This window comes from Musa acuminata, chromosome BXJ1-5, assembly GCF_036884655.1.
Source record: "Musa acuminata AAA Group cultivar baxijiao chromosome BXJ1-5, Cavendish_Baxijiao_AAA, whole genome shotgun sequence".
Taxonomy (NCBI): domain Eukaryota; kingdom Viridiplantae; phylum Streptophyta; class Magnoliopsida; order Zingiberales; family Musaceae; genus Musa; species Musa acuminata.
The window spans coordinates 22083733-22103181 of record NC_088331.1 but is presented as its reverse complement, the minus strand read 5'-3'; the positions used below and the strand labels follow the sequence as shown (position 1 = coordinate 22103181).

General features: G+C 41.6%; 1 protein-coding gene across 1 annotated transcript; it reads right to left on the bottom strand.

The window, feature by feature from the left end:
- Nucleotides 1-5274: 5274 nt before the first annotated feature.
- LOC135675025 (polyadenylate-binding protein 3-like) lies at nt 5275-6277 on the bottom strand. The gene is made up of 3 exons (XM_065185287.1): nt 6140-6277; nt 5969-6071; nt 5275-5487 (listed from the first exon to the last, which is right to left on the bottom strand). Exons 1-3 carry the CDS (start codon nt 6227-6229, stop codon nt 5315-5317), a joined length of 366 nt encoding a protein of 121 aa, XP_065041359.1. The 5' UTR covers nt 6230-6277; the 3' UTR covers nt 5275-5314.
- Nucleotides 6278-19449: the final 13172 nt, after the last annotated feature.

The following is a 19449-nucleotide window of genomic DNA, read 5'->3' as shown; positions in this document are numbered from 1 at the left end:
GATTTTCTTGTTATTTCGAAGTCTAACTTTCAACTTGTGAGTTTCATCAATATCTCTAAATATTGATTTTATGTCGGACATATGATTAGAACATCCACTATCTAGAAACCAAATATTATTTGAGATATCATGAACTTGTGAATGAGTCATAAATAACTTACTATATTTTGTATTTTTCTCCACATAGCTTGCTTTTCTCTTTTCCAGCAATCTGTCTTTATGTGACCAAACTTTTTACAATAGTAACATTGAATTCCACTCTTGTAATTTTTTTAATCATAATTTGATTGCCTTTGTTCATCATGCCCATTAAAGTGTCATCTTCCTCTTCCTCTTCCATTTCCTCTACTACGAAATCCTCCTTTGCCACGTCCTTTTCCTATTGATTTTTTATCTTCTTTTGAAGTAAAAGACTCCCCCTTAATCTGAAATATTTTTTTCTTCATTTTTTTCAAGTGACTTGTTCAACCTTGCTTCATGTGCTTGTAAGGAACCTATTAGTTCATCAAATGAATATGTAGATAAATCTTTTGATTCATCAATTGCGACAACAACATTATCAAATTTCGGAGTTAAACTTCTCAAAACTTTTACAATAATTATATGATCAGGAAGATGTTCACCATACGATTTCATTTGACTAACAATTTCAATCACTCGAGAAAAAAAATCTTATATCGATTCATTATTTTTCATGAACAAAATTTCAAACTCACGATGGAGGGTTTGAAGTTTTACCTGTTAGGATCGGAGCGACACTAAGAGGGGGGATGAATTAGTGCAGCGGATTAAAACGTTAGTTTTGACAAATCTTTCATACGATAAAAATCGAACTCGAAAGTTCATAACTTGAAAGCGTATTCGTAAAGTTGTGCAGCAAAGGTAATGAAGAAATAAAGCACGTAAGAAGGTTTGCAGTAATGTAAATAGCAATAATGAAATGCAAACCAGAGATCACGTCGATTTTAAAGTAGTTCGGTCAAATGACCTACATCCACTTGCGAAGCCCTCTTCGATGAGGCTCCCACCTTCCACTAGCAAATCTCTTGAAAGAGAAGGGCAAATACCACTCTTACAACTTTTTACAAGCGGTTCACTCTCTTACAGATTTTCAGCAAGAAAGAAGGAGGTGAACACTAGCAAATTGAAAACAATACTTGCTAAGACTTTTCTAAGACCTTTCTCTCAATCAATTGCTTCTCAAAAAGTTGTGTTCTCAACTGAGAATTGAGGGGTATTTATAGGTTTCAAGAGGATTCAAATTTGGGCTCCAAAATTTGAATTCTCTTTGGTTCCCGATGCTGGCCGTGCCACCGCCTATCAGTGTCTGACACTGATAGTGGACTAGCGGTGCCACCGCTTGGCTCTCGGGTGCTGGGCGGTGCCACCGCCCAGTCTGGCAGTGCCATCGCCAGACACTTCGGTTCATTGGTTGGGCTTTAAGTCCAGCCCAAACCAAGTCTAATTTTGGGCCCAGTTGGCCCCTACGTGGGTTATAGGATTAACACCTAATCCTAACCTTAATTAACGTGCTAACTACGAATTTAAAGACATTTCCTAAGCTATTACAAAGTCCGCAAGTCAAGACTTCTTCCGGCGAGCTTCCGGCGAACTTTCTACGGTCTTCCGATAAACTCTCGGAAACCATTCTGCGGACTCCCAGTAAGCTCCTAGACTTCACGATTTGATCTTGGCGAGTTCCAACGAGCTTCTTCGGCAAGCTCCGATCATTCTTGGTGACCTCTATGAACTTCCAACGAACCTTCCGGCGAGCTTCCGAAAAACCCTTCGGTAAGCTCCCTACTCATTCTCGGCTAGTTCCGGCAGCTTTCCCGATGAACCTTCGAACTTCCGTCGAACTTTCGAACTCCCAATGAATCCTTCGCGCTTGACTCCGGCACTTTGTTTCGCTTTATGTCTTCATCGTTATCATAGTTAATCCTGCACACACAAACCAAAACTCTACTCCGATCTAGACGATTATTACAACGCGAATTGATATTTTGTTGCCCTACACGTCATTGGTTGGCGCTTCGTCCGATTCTTCAGCGCATCGTCCTCTCTTGCAGCTTGTTGCCCAATCGGCAGTTGACCTCCGCAACCCTGATATCCTTAGCACAATTCCGCTCTCCTTGGCCCGATGCCCGACGTCCGAAGCATTCTGCCGTCCAATATCCTGACGTGATCTCCTCCGGCGCAACGTCAATTCCTCCTGCTTTAATTGTCTCATCTTGATCGAAGCATCCTGCATCACTCAAAACGCAGATTAAATCATAAACACATATCAAGTGGTTTCATCATCAAAATACGAGATTCAACATTACCATAATCACCCTTGATGAGCCTTGAAATTTATTTTGAAGTATCAACCAAGCTTGCTTTGAGGTTGTCGCTGCTGCAATTCTTGAGAAGATTATCTTGTGTACAACTTGTTGAATGAAGAACAATGCCTATGAGTCATTATTTCTATTTTCCCTCAACTTGATTTCGTCATCTGGATCCGCATATCCATTCTCTATTAAGTCCCAAAAATTTTGAGACTTAATAGAGTCTTTATCTTGATACTCCAAAATTCATAGCATTTGCCCGAGAAGATGGGAACAAGGGATTGAGACATGGAATTGTCATTGAAAGCCATAATGCCCAATTCATATTGAAACTAGGGTCTGATACCACAAATGTTGGGGATGGAGGAGCAAGAAAAAAATATAATACTACGATATGAGTAAAAAGAATTTTTTCGATTCAAGAAAACTAATGTAATATTTAAAATAAGAAGATTAACATAGAATATTTACAATATATTCTAAAGTGTATTCTTCTTTCTATCTTGCTTCTTGAAGTCCTATTTATAGGACCTAGTGATATTTATCCATATCACCATGTCACCCATGATTGAGGTAGTTATTTAAACTACCTTATAACGTCTAGGTCATGACAACTATCTAAATAACTATTAGATCATGATAACTTCCTAGATAACTACTATAAATTAATTCTCAACACTCCAAATGTAGCCGAGCCTGAGGCCGAGGTCGATCTTGATAACGAGGGATAAGAGCGCGACGAAGTTGTTGGGATGGTTGGAAAGGCGGAAGGAGGGGTTGGAGGTAAAAGCGGTAGAGAGGTCGACGGAGGTGGCGGGCATCGCCGAGAGAGACGAGGAGGCCGGAGAGGAATGGGATGATGTCGAGAAGGAAAAACCAATTAACTCTATGATCCGATCCCGACCGTTGGATCATGGAATGCGTTGTGCTTACTCCGGTAGTGCTCTCAGTTCCCACTTAGAACTCGAGGATGGTGTGGCTTCGTAAGGGGAGGACGATGGTTGTACTGACCTCGAAGCATGAGAAGAACCCATGAATTCTGTCTCCGGTACGCCATTGTGCCGGCAAAACCCCACAATCAGGGTTTCAGCCTCGTCGATCAAGTCGTCGCCTTCCATGCCTCCAAGGGGATCGAACTCCGCCACAGCGACTGCCAACGCGGTGATGGAAGAGACGATCTTCTTAATAGCAAAGTCCCCATAGTGGGGCTTGAAGAGGATGGAGAAGGAGGGGTCGACGGCACCGGAGCGGGCGAGAAGGCTGAACTCAGCAACCAAGGAAACGGGGCCTCCCATGTCGGGCGAGCCGACGGGACCGAGGCCGGTCTTGATAACGAGGGATAAGAGGGCGGCGGCATTGTTGGGATGGTCGGAAAGGCGGAAGGAGGGGTTGGCGGTAAAAGCGGTGGAGAGGTCAAGACGGAGGTGGCGGGCATCGCCGAGGGGGACGAGGAGGCCGGAGAGGAATGGGATGATGCCCAGAAGGAAAAATCGGTAGATGATAAGAATATTTGCATCTATTTACATAAGGGTTTTTTTTTTATATTAAAAAAATTATAAATAAAAATTATAAATAATAAAAAGGATCGTGAACGGTAATTAAAAATAAAATACAAAAAAAAAGGCTCAAAAAGAAACATCAGTGAAACACATAACTGGATGATCACAGGATCGCAACACATCATAAATAAGCCTTGGGAAATTGACAATGCGACTACGAACAAATCCTCTGGTAAAGCCAGGGCAAACCATTTTTAAAATGAGACAATGTGAAATCCTCCTCAGGTCACGACCGAATGACGACGCTTTCCCAAATGATGGAATTTGTTTTCATCCCTAGCAATCTATAGCCCACTACTGTAACTGTGACTTGAGATGGCTGTCTAGTTTCAGAAAGGCCGATAGCGCATGGAGCTCTTGAATCTGGGAGCCTTCCTGCGTAAGGGGAAAAAAACAAAAGGATTAGGACAAGGTGGGGTGGGGCGAGATCAAGAAAAAAGTGATGAGCCAACGATGACATATACTCTAACCCATAACCGTAAGGGGCGGAGAAACGTGGTGGTGCCATGAACGCCCTCCTGACGGGTCGTCCCATGTATGGATTGAACCGCCGTGGGCGGAACTGCTTCTTTCCTGGGATATTAGTTCGCTTAGCCGTCACCTGCGATGAGACATGATTGCTTGAACAAAAGACGTACATACATTTGCTGGAAATTTTGATTCCGTACTCTGATTCGACGGCCGTGTAAAAAAGATTCATTCAATTTTAGAGCTTCTTGAACAGCCTCGAGCTCCAGGAATTCAACGTAGGCAAAACCCTTCGGCTGGCCAAATGTATCCGTCAGAATAGTCACCCTGTTAACTGTCCCACTTGACTGGAAATGCATCCGTACTACTTCCGACGTGCAAGCATAATCCACCTGCATTGTTAATCGACAAGTGCAAGCAGGCCATCATCCGTAGCAGTTAGTCATAAAATGCAAGGTCAGATTAGTTTAATTTTGAAGTTATAACATTCAGATTAGTTTAATTTTGAATATGCATAAAAATTAAAATTGATTTATAAGGATGTGATAAATGTACAATTCTAAAATAATAATTTAGATTTAATACAATTAAAATATTAATTATTTTATTAAATTAAGTTATAATAATTGATATGAAGATCAATCTAGTATTATGATAAACTTGAGTGCCCATGCAGGTCAAAGATTCTCATATTCAACGAAGTTAACAGCCAAACTACCCAACCGTATTGACAACTAGCGACTCCAATCAAATCAAAATGCAAGAGCTCTGATTATATGGAAAGTCAGTAGATTAAACCAATCTATGTGAAAAAGTAGCATCAGTGATCTTTCATGCGTCTACGTTATCCTCTACACTATAAACGCATTGACCAGAACAGCAACATACATTACTTCATTGTTTATCCATGCAGGCAGCCATCAAATCTCGCACGGATGAACAAGCAAGTGAACTGATGTCTCAGAACAGCCATAATATTTCCCAAGTGCAGTACCGAGCATTACATGGTATAAAAACTCTCATGAGTGAGGTGTTGACAAGACTACGGAATTGTGGACTTACATTGCCAACAAATACAGATCGAGAATCAACCTCCGCTTTACTTGTTTCACTTGCAGATGTGCTAGCAGGATCTACACACATACACGAAAGAAAGAAGAAAAACATGTGTCATGCAGACTCATCTAGCCAAGAAACATAATGGGGCTATTTTCATATCAAATGAAAACAATATTAGCGTGTAAACGAACGCTTTTCAATTAGTAGAAAAATGGGAAGTGCACAAGCATGCAAAATAAGAAATTTCAGGTCAGAGTTACAACACACTTCATAAATTGCATCCAAAATCCTAAATAGATTTCAACCTCATCCTACTTTGTTATCAAATTCTGTATACTTGTGACCATTTGTTGAGCAATAGAACTTCAATTAGCTACAATTAAACCACAATTAACAGAACTTAAGATCAATTTTTGGAAAAAAAATAGAACATTGATTAGTTAAGCTAAAACCACAATTAACAGAGCTGCAAAACTAATGGCACTTGTTAATGGAGCTCCAAATGGACGTGCAACTAGAAGCACTCTAGGATTGAGGAAGGGGGACGATAGAGACCTTGGATGGCGCTCATCTCCTTCTCGACCTTTGCCTGTATCTCGCGCAGGGCAGCGGCCTCCTCGTCCATCGCCTTGAGCCGCTTCTTCATCTCGCCCAATTCCTGCAACGGGATCCGGTACTATGGTTAGGAACCTTGTGTGATCTCGAGGGAGGGCAAGGAAGGAGTACCGCGGCGGTGTTAGAGGTTTCGACGTCGGTAACCGAGTCGACTTCGTCGGGGATCTCTCCACCGTAGATCTCATGCTCTTCCTCCTCCATTCCCGTTCGAACCGTCGTCTATTCTATTCGATAGGGAAGTCGGGCCAACCCAAAAAGCTAATGCTCGGCTTTGTCGACTCGGACGGAAACCTCTTTATAACGATCTCCAATAGAATTAAAATGTTATCGGATTACCGAAACACCCTTCCATCTAATACCAGAATTAAACCGGTTTAAAGCAAGTAATAATCATCGTTAGTTAACAATTATAAATTTAAATAATATATAATTAGAATTAAAATGTTATCGGATTACCGAAACACCCTTCCATCTAATACCAGAATTAAACCGGTTTAAAGCAAGTAATAATCATCGTTAGTTAACAATTATAAATTTAAATAATATATAATTACTTATATCGATAAATAAATAAAAATAATTATACAAAATTGATCTTAAAATTGAAATGTATTATAAAATAATACATAATATAATGATATTATTCGTATATTTTTCAAATAAAAAATAAAATAATTTATTAATTAAACCAATAAATGTTAACTATTAATTGAATCCTATATCATTATAGCGTTGCCAAATAATTAAATATTAATATCTAACTAACATATTATTTGATAACTAATGTTTAACTTATTTAATTTTTTTCAAAATTAGCAGTATCCAATCCAAGATCAATGTCACTTACCATTTCATGTTATAAAATTATTAAGGATGTCCAAAATTTTTTCGAAACTAATATAGAGAATTCAAAGGAATATGATTTTTTAATAAGATGTAGTTACGCTATTCTTTTGAATAGTGTTAACAATTATCCAAAATCACTGGAACTTCTCATTTTATCATACAAAAAAAAAATAAAAGCTGTCTAAAATAATTTTTAAACTAATATAAAAGATTGAAAGAAGAATTCAATGGAAAGCAGTCTTATTTGATACAATTACACTGTTTTTTAAGTAGTTCTAAAAATTATCCAAAGTCAATATAATTTATCATCTTTGCACCATAAACAATATAAAATCTGTCTAAAAGCATTTCAAAACCAGCATATAAAAAAGTTTTCAGTAGAATTCGATGGAATATGTGATTAATTACACTGTTTTGATTAGTGTTACAATGTCCAAAATAAGTATGACTTGTGGAATCATAAAAAATATAAAAGCTATCCAAAAACATTTTGAAACCAATACAGAAAGCGTCATAAGAATTCAATAGTATATGATTTAAATACCATTACATCGTTTTTAAGTAATGTTAAAATTGTCCAAAAATACGTATAACTCATCATTTTGCACTATCGAAAAATAAAAAGGTAGTCCAAAATCATTTCAAAACTAATATAAAAGATCTTCAAAATAATATAGTGGAATATGATCTTATTTAATCCAATTATATATTTTTTAAATATTCAAAAATAATGTAACATCATCTAGAATCGATGTAACTAGAGTCCATATATGATTTGTTTTCATCCAAAAATTCTTGAAACCTCTATATTAGGAAACGGAAGGGTTTTTCAAAGAATACAAACTATAATATGTAGGATTTTACTAAGAATTCAAAATTACCATATTTCTTAAAATTATCTAAAATCAGTATAACTTACCGTTTTACACCATAAAAATATAACAATTATCTAAAAGTTTTTCAAAACAAAATATAATAAATTTTTAGAAGAATTCGATGGAATATAGTTTTATTTAATCGGGTTACATTGTTTACAAATAGTGCTAATGTCCGAAATATTTTTCGAACCTCTATACTCACCAAGTTGGTGAGTTAAGGTTGTTAGGATCGAGTTGGCACTAAGGGGGGGCGTGAATTAGTGCAGTGGATAAATCATGTCGGTTCAAAAATCACGTTCAATAAAAAACGTTTCGACAAAACCCATATAGGAAATACTTAACTTTGAAAGCATATTCGTAAGCATAGTGGAAGTAAAGCAAGTAAGGCAGTTTGCAATGAACATAAAAAAGCAAGAATAGAAATGTAAACTAAGTTTTATAGTGGTTTAGTCATCGTGACCTACATCACTCCTGATTCTTTTTCCGTTGAGACCACCGGCATCCACTAACAGTCTTCTTTCAATAGGTGAAGACCAATCATCATCTTACAACTCTATTCTCCTTTTGAGAAGCTAAGGAGAGAACTATTACACCCCCACAACCTCATCTTTTAGACTTCACTAACATTTAGAGTTTGAGAGGAGTTTACATAAGATTACAATAGCGTTTTATTCCTTTTTTGCTCTCAATTCTTGTGTATATTAACCAGGGATGAGAGAGGTATTTATAGGCCTTAAGTGGATTCAAATTTAGAGCCTAAAAGTGCCTCATCCTTGATTTTTAAGGTACTAGCAATATCACCGCCTACAGCACTAACACTGGACGATACCACTATCTAACAGTCTCTCGGAGAATGTGTCTAGGTGGTACCACCGCCTGATACAGTCTCGGAGATTGTGTCATGATGGTTCCACTTTTTGGGTCACTGTTTGGGCTTTTCACTTAGCACAACAAAGCCTAGACTTGGGCCCAATTGGCCCTTAATTGAGTTGGGCCAATTCTAACTCAATTACACCTAAAACCTACTTTGATCTAGACAATTATTATAAAGCTAATCAAATGTTGTCTAGTCATGTCATTGGTTCATCAACGTCTCATCTGATTCTTTAGTGCATCGTCCTCTCTTGTGGCCTATTACCCAATCGGCCAATTGACCTCCGTAATTCTGATTTTCTTGGCGTAATTTTCGCTCTTCTTGTCCCGATGCTCTATCCCATGGCCCGAGGCCTTTTATCGATATGTCGACCGATCCTCCGACTCAACGTCCAATCTTCTGACATGTTCTAATCCAACCCAACATAATTCTTCCTGCTTTAATTATCTCGTCTTGATCAAAGCTTCCTACGTCACTCAAAACAAAGATCAGATCACAAACACATCAAATGGTTTCATCATCAAAATCTGATATTCAACAATATAGCATATTGATAGGGGGAGTTAAGGTTAACTCCGTCATCAATTGTTTGTCATCATAAAAAAAGGAGAGATTATTGAATCTTGGATTTTGATTATAAAACCAATTGATGTGTTTATGATTTAATCTGCATTTTGAGTGACGCAGGAAGCTTCGATCAGGGAGAGACAATTAAAGCAAGAAGAATTATGTTGGGCCAGAGTGGAATATGTTAGAAGATTGGAGGTTGAGTAGGGGGATCGGTCAACGTATCGACAGAAGGCCTCAGGCCATGGGATCGGGCATCGGGCTAAGAAGAGCAGAAATTACGCTAAGGAAATCGGAGCTGTGGGGGTCAAATAGTCGATTGGGTAATAGGTCGCAAAAGAGGATGAGACGCCGAAGAATCGGATGAGGCATCGATGAACAAATGATATGACCGGACAACATTTGATTGCCTTCGTAATAATTATCTAGATCGAAGTAGGTTTTAGGCGTAATTGGATTGGAATTGGGCCAAATCAATTAAGGGCCAATTGGGCCCAAGTCTGGGTTGTAAAGGGCCAAGTGAAAGGCCCAAGTATGAGTTTCTACCCACAAGTTTTCTTGGGGTATCCCACGAACTTGCACCACTCCGTCCTTGATTCCAACTTATTGGGATTGTGTCTTTTAACATTGGCAGGGCAGCCCTAAATATTAACAACATTAAGATTGGGCTTCTTCGCTTTCCATATCTCATATGGTGTAGACACTACCGATTTAGTTAGAACTCTATTCAGAAGGTAAACTGCGGTCTCTAGGGTATATCCCAGAATGAGATGGGTAGGTCAGCAAAACTCATCATGGACCGTACCATGTCTAACAACGTACGATTCCTCCTTTCAGATACACTATTGAGTTGAGGTGTATAAAGAAGTGTCCATTGGGATAGAATCCTATGGTCCTTGAGGAACTGGGTAAACTCTGTACTTAAGTACTCACCTCCTCGATATGATTGAAGAGTCTTGATACTCTTTCCAATTTGGTTCTCCACTTCATTCTTATACTCTCTGAATTTCTCAAAGGCCTCAGACTTGTACTTCATTAAGTGCACAAGTTCACAAGTTCATACCTTGAGAAATCATCAATAAAGGTAATGAAGTAGGAGTAACCACTAATGACATGAGTTGACATGGGTCCATATACATCACTATGTATGAGTTCTAGTAGCTTAGTGACTCTTTCTCCAATTCCACTAAATGGAGAGTTAGTCAGTTTTCCACAAAGGCAAGGCTCACAAGTTACATATGACTTATAGTCAAATGGATCTAGATATCCATCCTTTAGTAACTTTTGAATCCTTCCCTCATGGATATGACCTAGCCTATAATGCCACAAGTATGCACTTTTCACCTTATCTCGTTTCCTCTTAGACACACTTACATTCATGATACGTGGAGTAGTGTCTAGCATAAACAAATCATTATACAATATTCCTCTCATCAATCTCCTCGACTTTGCTTGAATCTCCAACAAATTGCAGATGTGATAAACAATACAAGTATCCAATACCAATGCACTATCACAAAAATCTAACAATTGGAGACTGATCATGAATGTACCTAAAGCTTCTCCAAGCTTTTGTTTCGCCCTCTCTACATGGGACTCTTTGTAGTTTCTCGTTTAGTGCTTATCTTTTCCGTAATGGAAGCACTGAGCTTTGTCCTTTGTTGGATTTTTCTTAGTAACTTTTGCTTTACGTGGTCTGCCCTTGCCCTTGCCCTTCTTAAGGTACTTTTCTGCTTTCCTTTTTCTTCTGGTCTCACTAGTGTAGAGAACTGACTTCTCTTTCTTGATAGTGCTCTCTACCTCCCTCAACATATTGAGGAGCTCCAGGAGAATCACCTCAAGCTTGTTCATATTAAAATTCATTATGAACTATGAAAAAGAATATAGTAGGGATTGAAGCATAAGATCCATACACAGGTTATCCTCTAGGACTATTCTTAGTGTTGAATCTCGTATTTTGATAATAAAACCAATTGATAATTGTTTATGATTTTAATCTGTATTTTGAGTGACATAGGATGCTTTGATTAGGATGAGACAATTAAAGCAGGAAAAATTATGTTGTGTAGGGGGAAAACATGTCAGAAGATTGGACGTTGGGCTAGAAGAACAGTCGACGTATTGACAGAAGGCTTCGGGCTGTGGATTCGGGCATTGGGCCAAGAAGAGCAGATATTGTGTCAAGATATCAGAGTTATGGAGTTAATTGACCGATTGAGTAATAGGCTATAAGAGAGGACGATGCGCCGAAGAATCAGACGAAGCGTCAAGGGACCAATGACATGCTGGACAACTTGATAAATGCTTAGTATTAATTGTCTAGATCAAAGTATATTTTACATGTGCGAGATTAACTATGATATCAAGGTATGAAGCAAAATGAAGTCCCAGAGTCAAGGACGTGATTACGTTGGGAGTTCGAGAGTTCGTCAGAAGTCCGGACGTTCGTCGGAAGTTCTAGAGGAACTAGCCAAGAAGTCTCAAAGCTTGCTAGAGAAGCTCGTCAGAACTCATCAAGAAGATAGTTGTGAAGTCTAGGAGCTTGCCGAGAGTCCGCTGGAACATCACCGAGAGATCGTCGGAAGGTCGCCGGAAGATCGCCGGAAGCTCGCTAGAAGAATAGACATAGGGACTTGTTTAGCTTAGCAAATATCTTAGGATTTCGTAGTTAGTACATAATTGGGCTTGGATTTGGGCCAACCCAATTAGGGGCCAGCTAGGCCCATGTAAGAACTATGTTGGGCCCAATAAGAGGCCCAAACAGTGCCTTAAGAAGTCTCACCATCGTGACACAGTCTTTGAAACTATGTTAGGCGATGGTACCGCTAGTTTGGGCAATTGTACCGCCCTTAGCAGGGTGCCAGGTGGTGGTACCGCCAGTCTGGGTGGTGGTGCCGCCCAACAATGCACCCTAGATGGTGGTACCGCGTAGGGCAGTGTCAGCTAGACTAACACTGGGCGGTGGTATCGCCCAACGCAAGCGGTGGTACCGCTTGTGGTCGGGGAACCCGGGATAGGAAAGTTTTAGGCTCCAAGTTTGAATCTGTTGGAAATCATAGGGGGCGACATCATATGCGCAGCGGAAGAACAAGAAAAAACAAAAATCCCCGATTCCCAAAAAGATGTTCATCGTCGTGCGAAGATTGGTGCGCAAAATCCGCAAAAAACACAAAACTGCGTATAGAGATTGTGTTACCTAGGGAGATCGTATATCCCTGTTTCCTTGCAGATCCTTAGGAGAGGGTGAAGGAGGTCAAGCGTCCTCCTCTCTAGCGGTGATCCACACAGCAGGGTTGCGACGACGCTCCTCAAAACTCCAGGCCTACTCTGAGGTGGAGAGGGAGAGGAGAATAGGAAGGGCAAGCAAAGACTCTAGCCTATGAGGCTGTGAATCCCTCCTATTTATAGAGATCCCGTGTCAAAACCCTAATGGGTCCTTTCCCTAGTGGGTATTGGATCTGCATCCAATAAGACAAGGGCTCCGTCGGATATCTCATATCCGAACCTCTACTCATCGCAATGCCTACCATATGTGTGTGACCCTCTAGGCCCAATATCGAGCTGGCCGTGAGTCATACCTGTCAGAACTCCTTCTAACTCAGTGAATTATTATCTCTGTAATAATTCACTCGACTCATCGACTACGGAAGTACTAGGCCACTACGCCGTAGTCCCCAGACGATACAGGGGAATCCAATCCATTGGACCTGTCTGTCCTCAGTTACCATGTACCTATAGTCCCTCATCCATCTAATATCCCAGAGACCGTATATCGAGCATGGTGCTGTCAAACCCATACGGTTTCTACTCGAGTCTCGCTCTAATCGGATTCTCCCGGAGAACTCTTTCTCTCTCAACCCGAATGACCCTGGCCAGGGATTTGTCTGAGCAAGAACACATGGGATATTCCTCTCATGATACCGAGAGTGGATGATCCTCTATCGACACTCAATAGCCCTCGTAAGGTCGACTACCACTCCCAATGGCCAGCTGTACTAGATCTGGGAACAGCCAAACCTATAAGTCTGGTATCAAAGAGTGGAGCACTCATACAGGACATCCTTGGTGTCTCAAGTCTAAGAACCAGATACACCACTAGGACTACGGAATCGTTGTCTGACAATAAGGCATCATCAACCATCCAGCATTCCGTAAGCGGATCAATCAGTGAACTCATTCTCCAATGAGCACCTGTACTGTATCCCTAGTGTCCCTACACGAGCAGCTATGAGACCAGCTGCATCCATCATATGGACGGGTATACAGCACACCAGTCTATCCGGTTATCACGATGTCCCTCTCGAGTAACCTATGACCGGGATTATTTAGGATATGTGTTTAAAGGTGAATCGATCTCATTATCGTGATCTCATCACGATCCGATTCCCATTGCACAAATCCAAGGACATCACAATATATATGCATTTATGCAATAGTTATAAAGTGATATACGCCAAAATATAATAAGCAAAAAGATTCTGTATCAAGTCACACGTGCCATCACTCACGTGATTGGCTTGCTGGGCACCTATGACTAGCAATCTCCCACTTGACCTAAAGCCAATCACTTATGTGTCTGATCCCCATCAGACCCCTGTGACGCTCAAAGACAATCTAAGACAACGGCTTTGTCAGTGGATCTGCAATGTTATCTTCGGATGGAACTCTTTCCACTACTACATCTCCTCGGGTTACGATCTCTCTTATAAACTGGAACCTCCTCAGAACACTTCTGATGAGACCCGGGTTCCCTTATTTGAGTAATCACCCCATAGTTGTCGCAATATAGGGAGATCGGCTCCTCACTATCCGGCACGACTCCCAAATCTGTGATGAACTTCTTCAACCAGACTCCCTCCTTTGCTGCATCTGATGCAGCAATGTACTCCGCCTCTGTGGTCGAGTCAGCAGTGGTATCTTGCTTGGAACTCTTCCAGCACACTGCTCCTCCATTCAAGGTGTACACATACCCTGAATTCGACTTGCTATCATCGACATCAGACTGAAAACTTGAGTCAGTGTAGCCTTCAACCTTAAGGCTATTACCTCCATATACTAATAAAAGATCCTTAGTCCTTTTCAAGTACTTAAGGATACACTTTACTGCTTTCCAGTGCTCCAAGCCTGGATCCGCCTGATACCTGCTCGTGACACTCAGAGCATGCGCTATATCAGGCCTAGTACATAGCATGGCATACATGATAGACCCTATTGCTGAGGCATAAGGTATCATATCCATGTTCGCCCTTTCTTCTGGAGTCTTTGGGGACATACTCGTAGAAAGCGATATCCCATGTCTCATCGGTATGAGACCTCTCTTGGAATTTTCCATGCCAAACCTTTTGACAATAGTTTCTATGTACCTGGACTGGGACAAGCCAAGCATCCTTTTGGATCTATCTCTATAGATTCTAATCCCCAAGATATAAGATGCTTCTCCTAAGTCCTTCATGGAGAAGTGTCTAGATAACCAAGCCTTTACTGTGGATAGCATTCCTATGTCATTCCCAATGATGAGGATGTCATCCACATATAACACCAAAAAGCTAATAACGCTCCCACTTACCTTTCTGTATACACAAGGCTCATCTTCGTTCTTAACGAAGTCATAAGATCTGATTGCCTCATCAAATCTTATGTTCCAACTTCGGGAAGCTTGCTTTAGTCCATAAATGGATCTAAGCAACCTACACACCTTATCTGGGCAGTTTTTGGACACGAATCCCTCAGGTTGCATCATATACACCTCCTCCTCCAGGTTCCCGTTGAGGAATGCGGTTTTCACATCCATCTGCCAGATCTCATAATCATAGTGTGCTGCAATAGCCAATAGAATTCTGATGGATTTTAGCATTGCTACGGGTGAGAAAGTTTCGTCGTAGTCAACACCTTGCCTTTGACGATACCCCTTAGCCACTAGCCTTGCTTTATAGGTCTCTACCTTTCCATCTACTCCGATCTTTTTCTTAAAGATCCACTTGCAACCGATGGGTACAATACCTTCAGGTGCATCAACTAGGTTCCAAACTTTATTGGAGTACATAGAATCCATCTCAAAATTCATGGCTTCTTTCCACTTCCCGGAGTCTATACTCATAATAGCCTCCTCGTAGGTCTGAGGATCAATATCCTCTACATCCTCTGCTCTAATATGTCCCACATATCTCTCAGGAGGATGGGATACTCTATCAGACCTGCGTAAAGTTGATACTTGTGTATTAGGTACCTGAACAGACTCGAGCTGTAGAGTGGTGCTTGAGCTTGGTTCTCCAACCTCGCTCAATTCTATCATTCTCCCACTGTCTCCGTCAAGAATGTGTTCCTTCTCAAGGAACACTGCTCTCTTAGCTACAAAGACCTTTTGGTCCTCGAGATGATAGAAGTAATACCCACAAGTTTCCTTGGGGTATCCCACAAATTTACATCGCCCTGTCCTTGATTCTAACTTATCGGGGTTGTGTCTTTTAACATGGGCAGAGCAGCCCCAAATCTTAACAACCTTAAGATCAGGCTTCTTCCCTTTCCATATCTCATATGGTGTAGACACTACCGACTTAGTTGGAACTCTGTTCAGAAGGTAAGCTGCGGTTTCTAGGGCATATCCCTAGAATGAGATGGGTAGGTCAGCGAAACTCATCATGGACCGTACCATATCTAATAATGTACGATTTCTCCTTTCAGAGACACCGTTGAGCTGAGGTGAATAAGGAGGTGTCCATTGGGATAATATCCCATGGTCCTTGAGGAAGTGAGTAAACTCTGTACTTAAGTACTCACCTCCTCGATCTGATCGAAGAGTTTTGATACTCTTTCCAGTCTGGTTCTCCACCTCATTCTTATACTCTCTGAATTTCTCAAAGGCCTCGGACTTGTACTTCATTAAGTACACATATCCATACCTTGAGAAATCATCAGTAAATGTAATGAAGTAGGAGTAACCTCCAATGGCATGAGTTGACATGGGTCCACATACATCACTATGTATGAGTTCCAACAACTCAGTGGCTCTCTCTCCAATTCCACTAAATGGAGAGTTGGTCAGTTTTCCACGAATGCAAGGCTCACAAGTTGCATATGACACATAGTCGAATGGATCTAGATATCCATCATTTAGCAACTTTTGAATCCTTCTTTCATGGATGTGACCTAGCCTACTATGCCACAGGTATGCACTGTTCAACTCATCTCGTTTCCTTTTGGACACATTTATATTCATGATATGTGGAGTGGTGTCTAACATAAATAAACCATTATGCAATGTTCCTTTCGTGATGATCTTATCATCTAATAATATCGAACAACCATTGTTCTCAAAAACAAATTTATATCCACTAACTGTTAAACATGAAATGGAGATAATGTTTTTGATAATAGAAGGAACAAAATAACATGCATCTAATGCAATAAAATCTCCACTAGGCAGATGTAGGGCGACCTCGCCAACAGCTAATATAGCAACTTTTGCTCCATTACCCATCTTGAGGTCCATCTCGCCTCTCTCTAGTCTCCTAGGCCTTGCCAGAACCTGCAACGAATTGCATATATGATAAGCACTACCGGTATCTAATACCCATGTGTTATCATAAGAGTCTGACAAATGGAGACTGATCATGAATGTACCTGAAGCTTCATCAAGCTTTTGTTTCGCCCTTTCTGCAAGGTACTCTTTGCAGTTTCTCTTCCAGTGCCCATCTTTACCACAGTGGAAGCACTGGCCTTTGTCCTTTGTTGGGTCTTTCTTAGCAACCTTTGCTTTACCATGTTTGCCCTTGCCCTTTCCCTTCTTAAGGGACCTTTCTGCTTTCCTTTTCTTTCTGGTCTCACCAGTGTAGAGAACTGGCTTCTCTTTCTTAATAGTACTCTCTGCCTCCCTCAACATATTGAGGAGCTCTGGGAGAGTCACCTCAAGCTTGTTCATATTAAAATTCATTATGAACTGTGAAAAGGAATCTGGTAGGGACTGAAGCACAATGTCCACACACAAGTTATCCTCTAGGACCATTCCTAGACCTGTGAGTTTCTCTATCCACTCAATCATCTTTAGGACATGGTTCTGAACCGGTGTCCCCTCAGTCATCCTAGCGCGGAAAAGGCTCTTGGATATCTCATATCGTTGAGTCCTTCCCTGTTCCTCAAACAATTTACGGACATGTAGGAGAATGGATCTGGCATCCATCTTTTCATGTTGTCTCTGTAACTCTGGAGTCATAGAGCCCAACATATAGCACTGAGCAAGAGTGGAGTCATCAATGTACTTCACGTAGCGAGCGATCTCATCCTCGCTTGCCCCTTCTTCGGGCGTAGGCATCACTGTATCAAGGACGTACACGATTTTCTCCGCTGTGAGAACAATTCTCAAGTTACGGAGCCAATCCGTATAATTTGGACCAGTGAGGCGGTTGACATCAAGTATGCCACGTAAGGGATTTGAAAGCGACATTTTCTGAAAATAAAGATGTAGCAAAAATGAATAACATGCAGATTTTGCAAGAAATAAACTATCAAGATATGGACTTCTATCTTAATATGCTCCCACTATTTTACTAACGAGTCACGCGACACCCTCAGCACGTGAAACGGAAGTCTCCGGCAGACTTCTAGTGGGGATCAGGATCCAATCAGCGTCTTAGTGTAACCTCGAGGGACTCGACCAATCACACTAAGCCTAAAAGGTAGACAACTCTTGCCGATCACAACTCCTTGTGATTCCCGTCCTATTCGGCCTCCGAATCACCATGGCCTCGAGGGACTCGACCAACCATGATGCTCGGTTAAGTCAACACCTTCGTTACAAGATGAGTCTGATTTGATGATATACCCTCGAGGGACTCGACCAAGCATATCATGCCCTCAGGTCACCGGTGACATCTCTATGTCGTAAGCAAGATAGCGAATCGCGATATAGGTGAGTCTCGAGGGACTCGACCAACTCAACCTACACCGGGATTCGGTTCCTACTCATAACGATGGAAGGCCACGTGGGTCAATCTAATTGCCTCACGTTTACCGACTTAATATTATCGAGAGATGTTTCTATGATTTGGTCTCCTAATATGACATGTCACACATATACATATTTAATATATATCTACATCGCATGCAAATATATATACATATCTAGTATGTGTATAAGCAATCACACCAGATGATCATGGACCACAACCTAATATGATTAGGCCCGAGCCAGTAGGCCTAATCACTCACATCAAGATCTATGTGTGCAACGGTGCATCTCCATGCCTTGTGATCGTCCATCTCGTCCTCGTCGGTTCCGTCGACATCTTGATGCATCTCCATGCATCACGATCGTCCGTCTCGTGGGTCCCGCTATGGCATCCACGCTCCCGCTGCGCCTCCTCATGTGATTACAACTTAATCATAGGCACGCAGGCCCGACAATAAACGAGAAATATAATGGAGGTTCGCAGACCTCAATAATAATAATCACAAGTACACACATCACACGGTCCATGATCATCCGTCCACACATCATACATCACATGTATAAATAATCATCATCATGTAGGACTACTAGATAATAATAAAAATAATAATCAACTAAACCTTTTAATTAATTAATATTTTCTGAAATCAGGGATATATAGGGAATTTCTCAATTCCTAAGGGTATTTTCGTAATTTGGACAAAAGACAGAAACTGGAATTTCTCAAATTCCGAGGGGCAAAACTGTCTTTTGCCCAGAAAACCCTAATACCCTTTGCCCTTTTTGCTGCTGCCGCCGCCGCCACCCTGCCGGCGGCGGCCTGTGCGGCGGGGCGAGGGCACTGCCCTCGCCTGCAGGCGGCACGCCCGCTGGCGGCGATGCCGCTGCGGGTGGGCGCCCCCTTCGGGCGCCGCTGCCTCCGCAGACGGTGCTGTACCGCCGGGCGGCCGCCCCTGTGGGGGGTTTCGCCCGCGGGAGCAGCGGCGGCAGGCGCCGCTTCCTTTCGGCGGCAGGCGCCGCTGCCCTGCGGCGCCTCTGCCCGTGGGTTGCCAGCCCCGCTAGCAGCAAGCCTGCTGCAAGCAGACCGCCGGCCGGCTGCTGCAGGCACAGCGCTTGCGCATGCGCCGGCGCTGTGCTGCCTGGCTGCGGCTGCGGCTGGCTGCAGGCATGCAGATCGAGGGCAGCAACTGTTGTTGCCCTTCCTTGCTTTTGCGTCAACGATTTTGACGTCAATATTCTTCCTAAACACAACACACGCAGTTCAAAAACCAATCATTCGCACGAACAACCTGGCTCTGATACCACTGTTGGA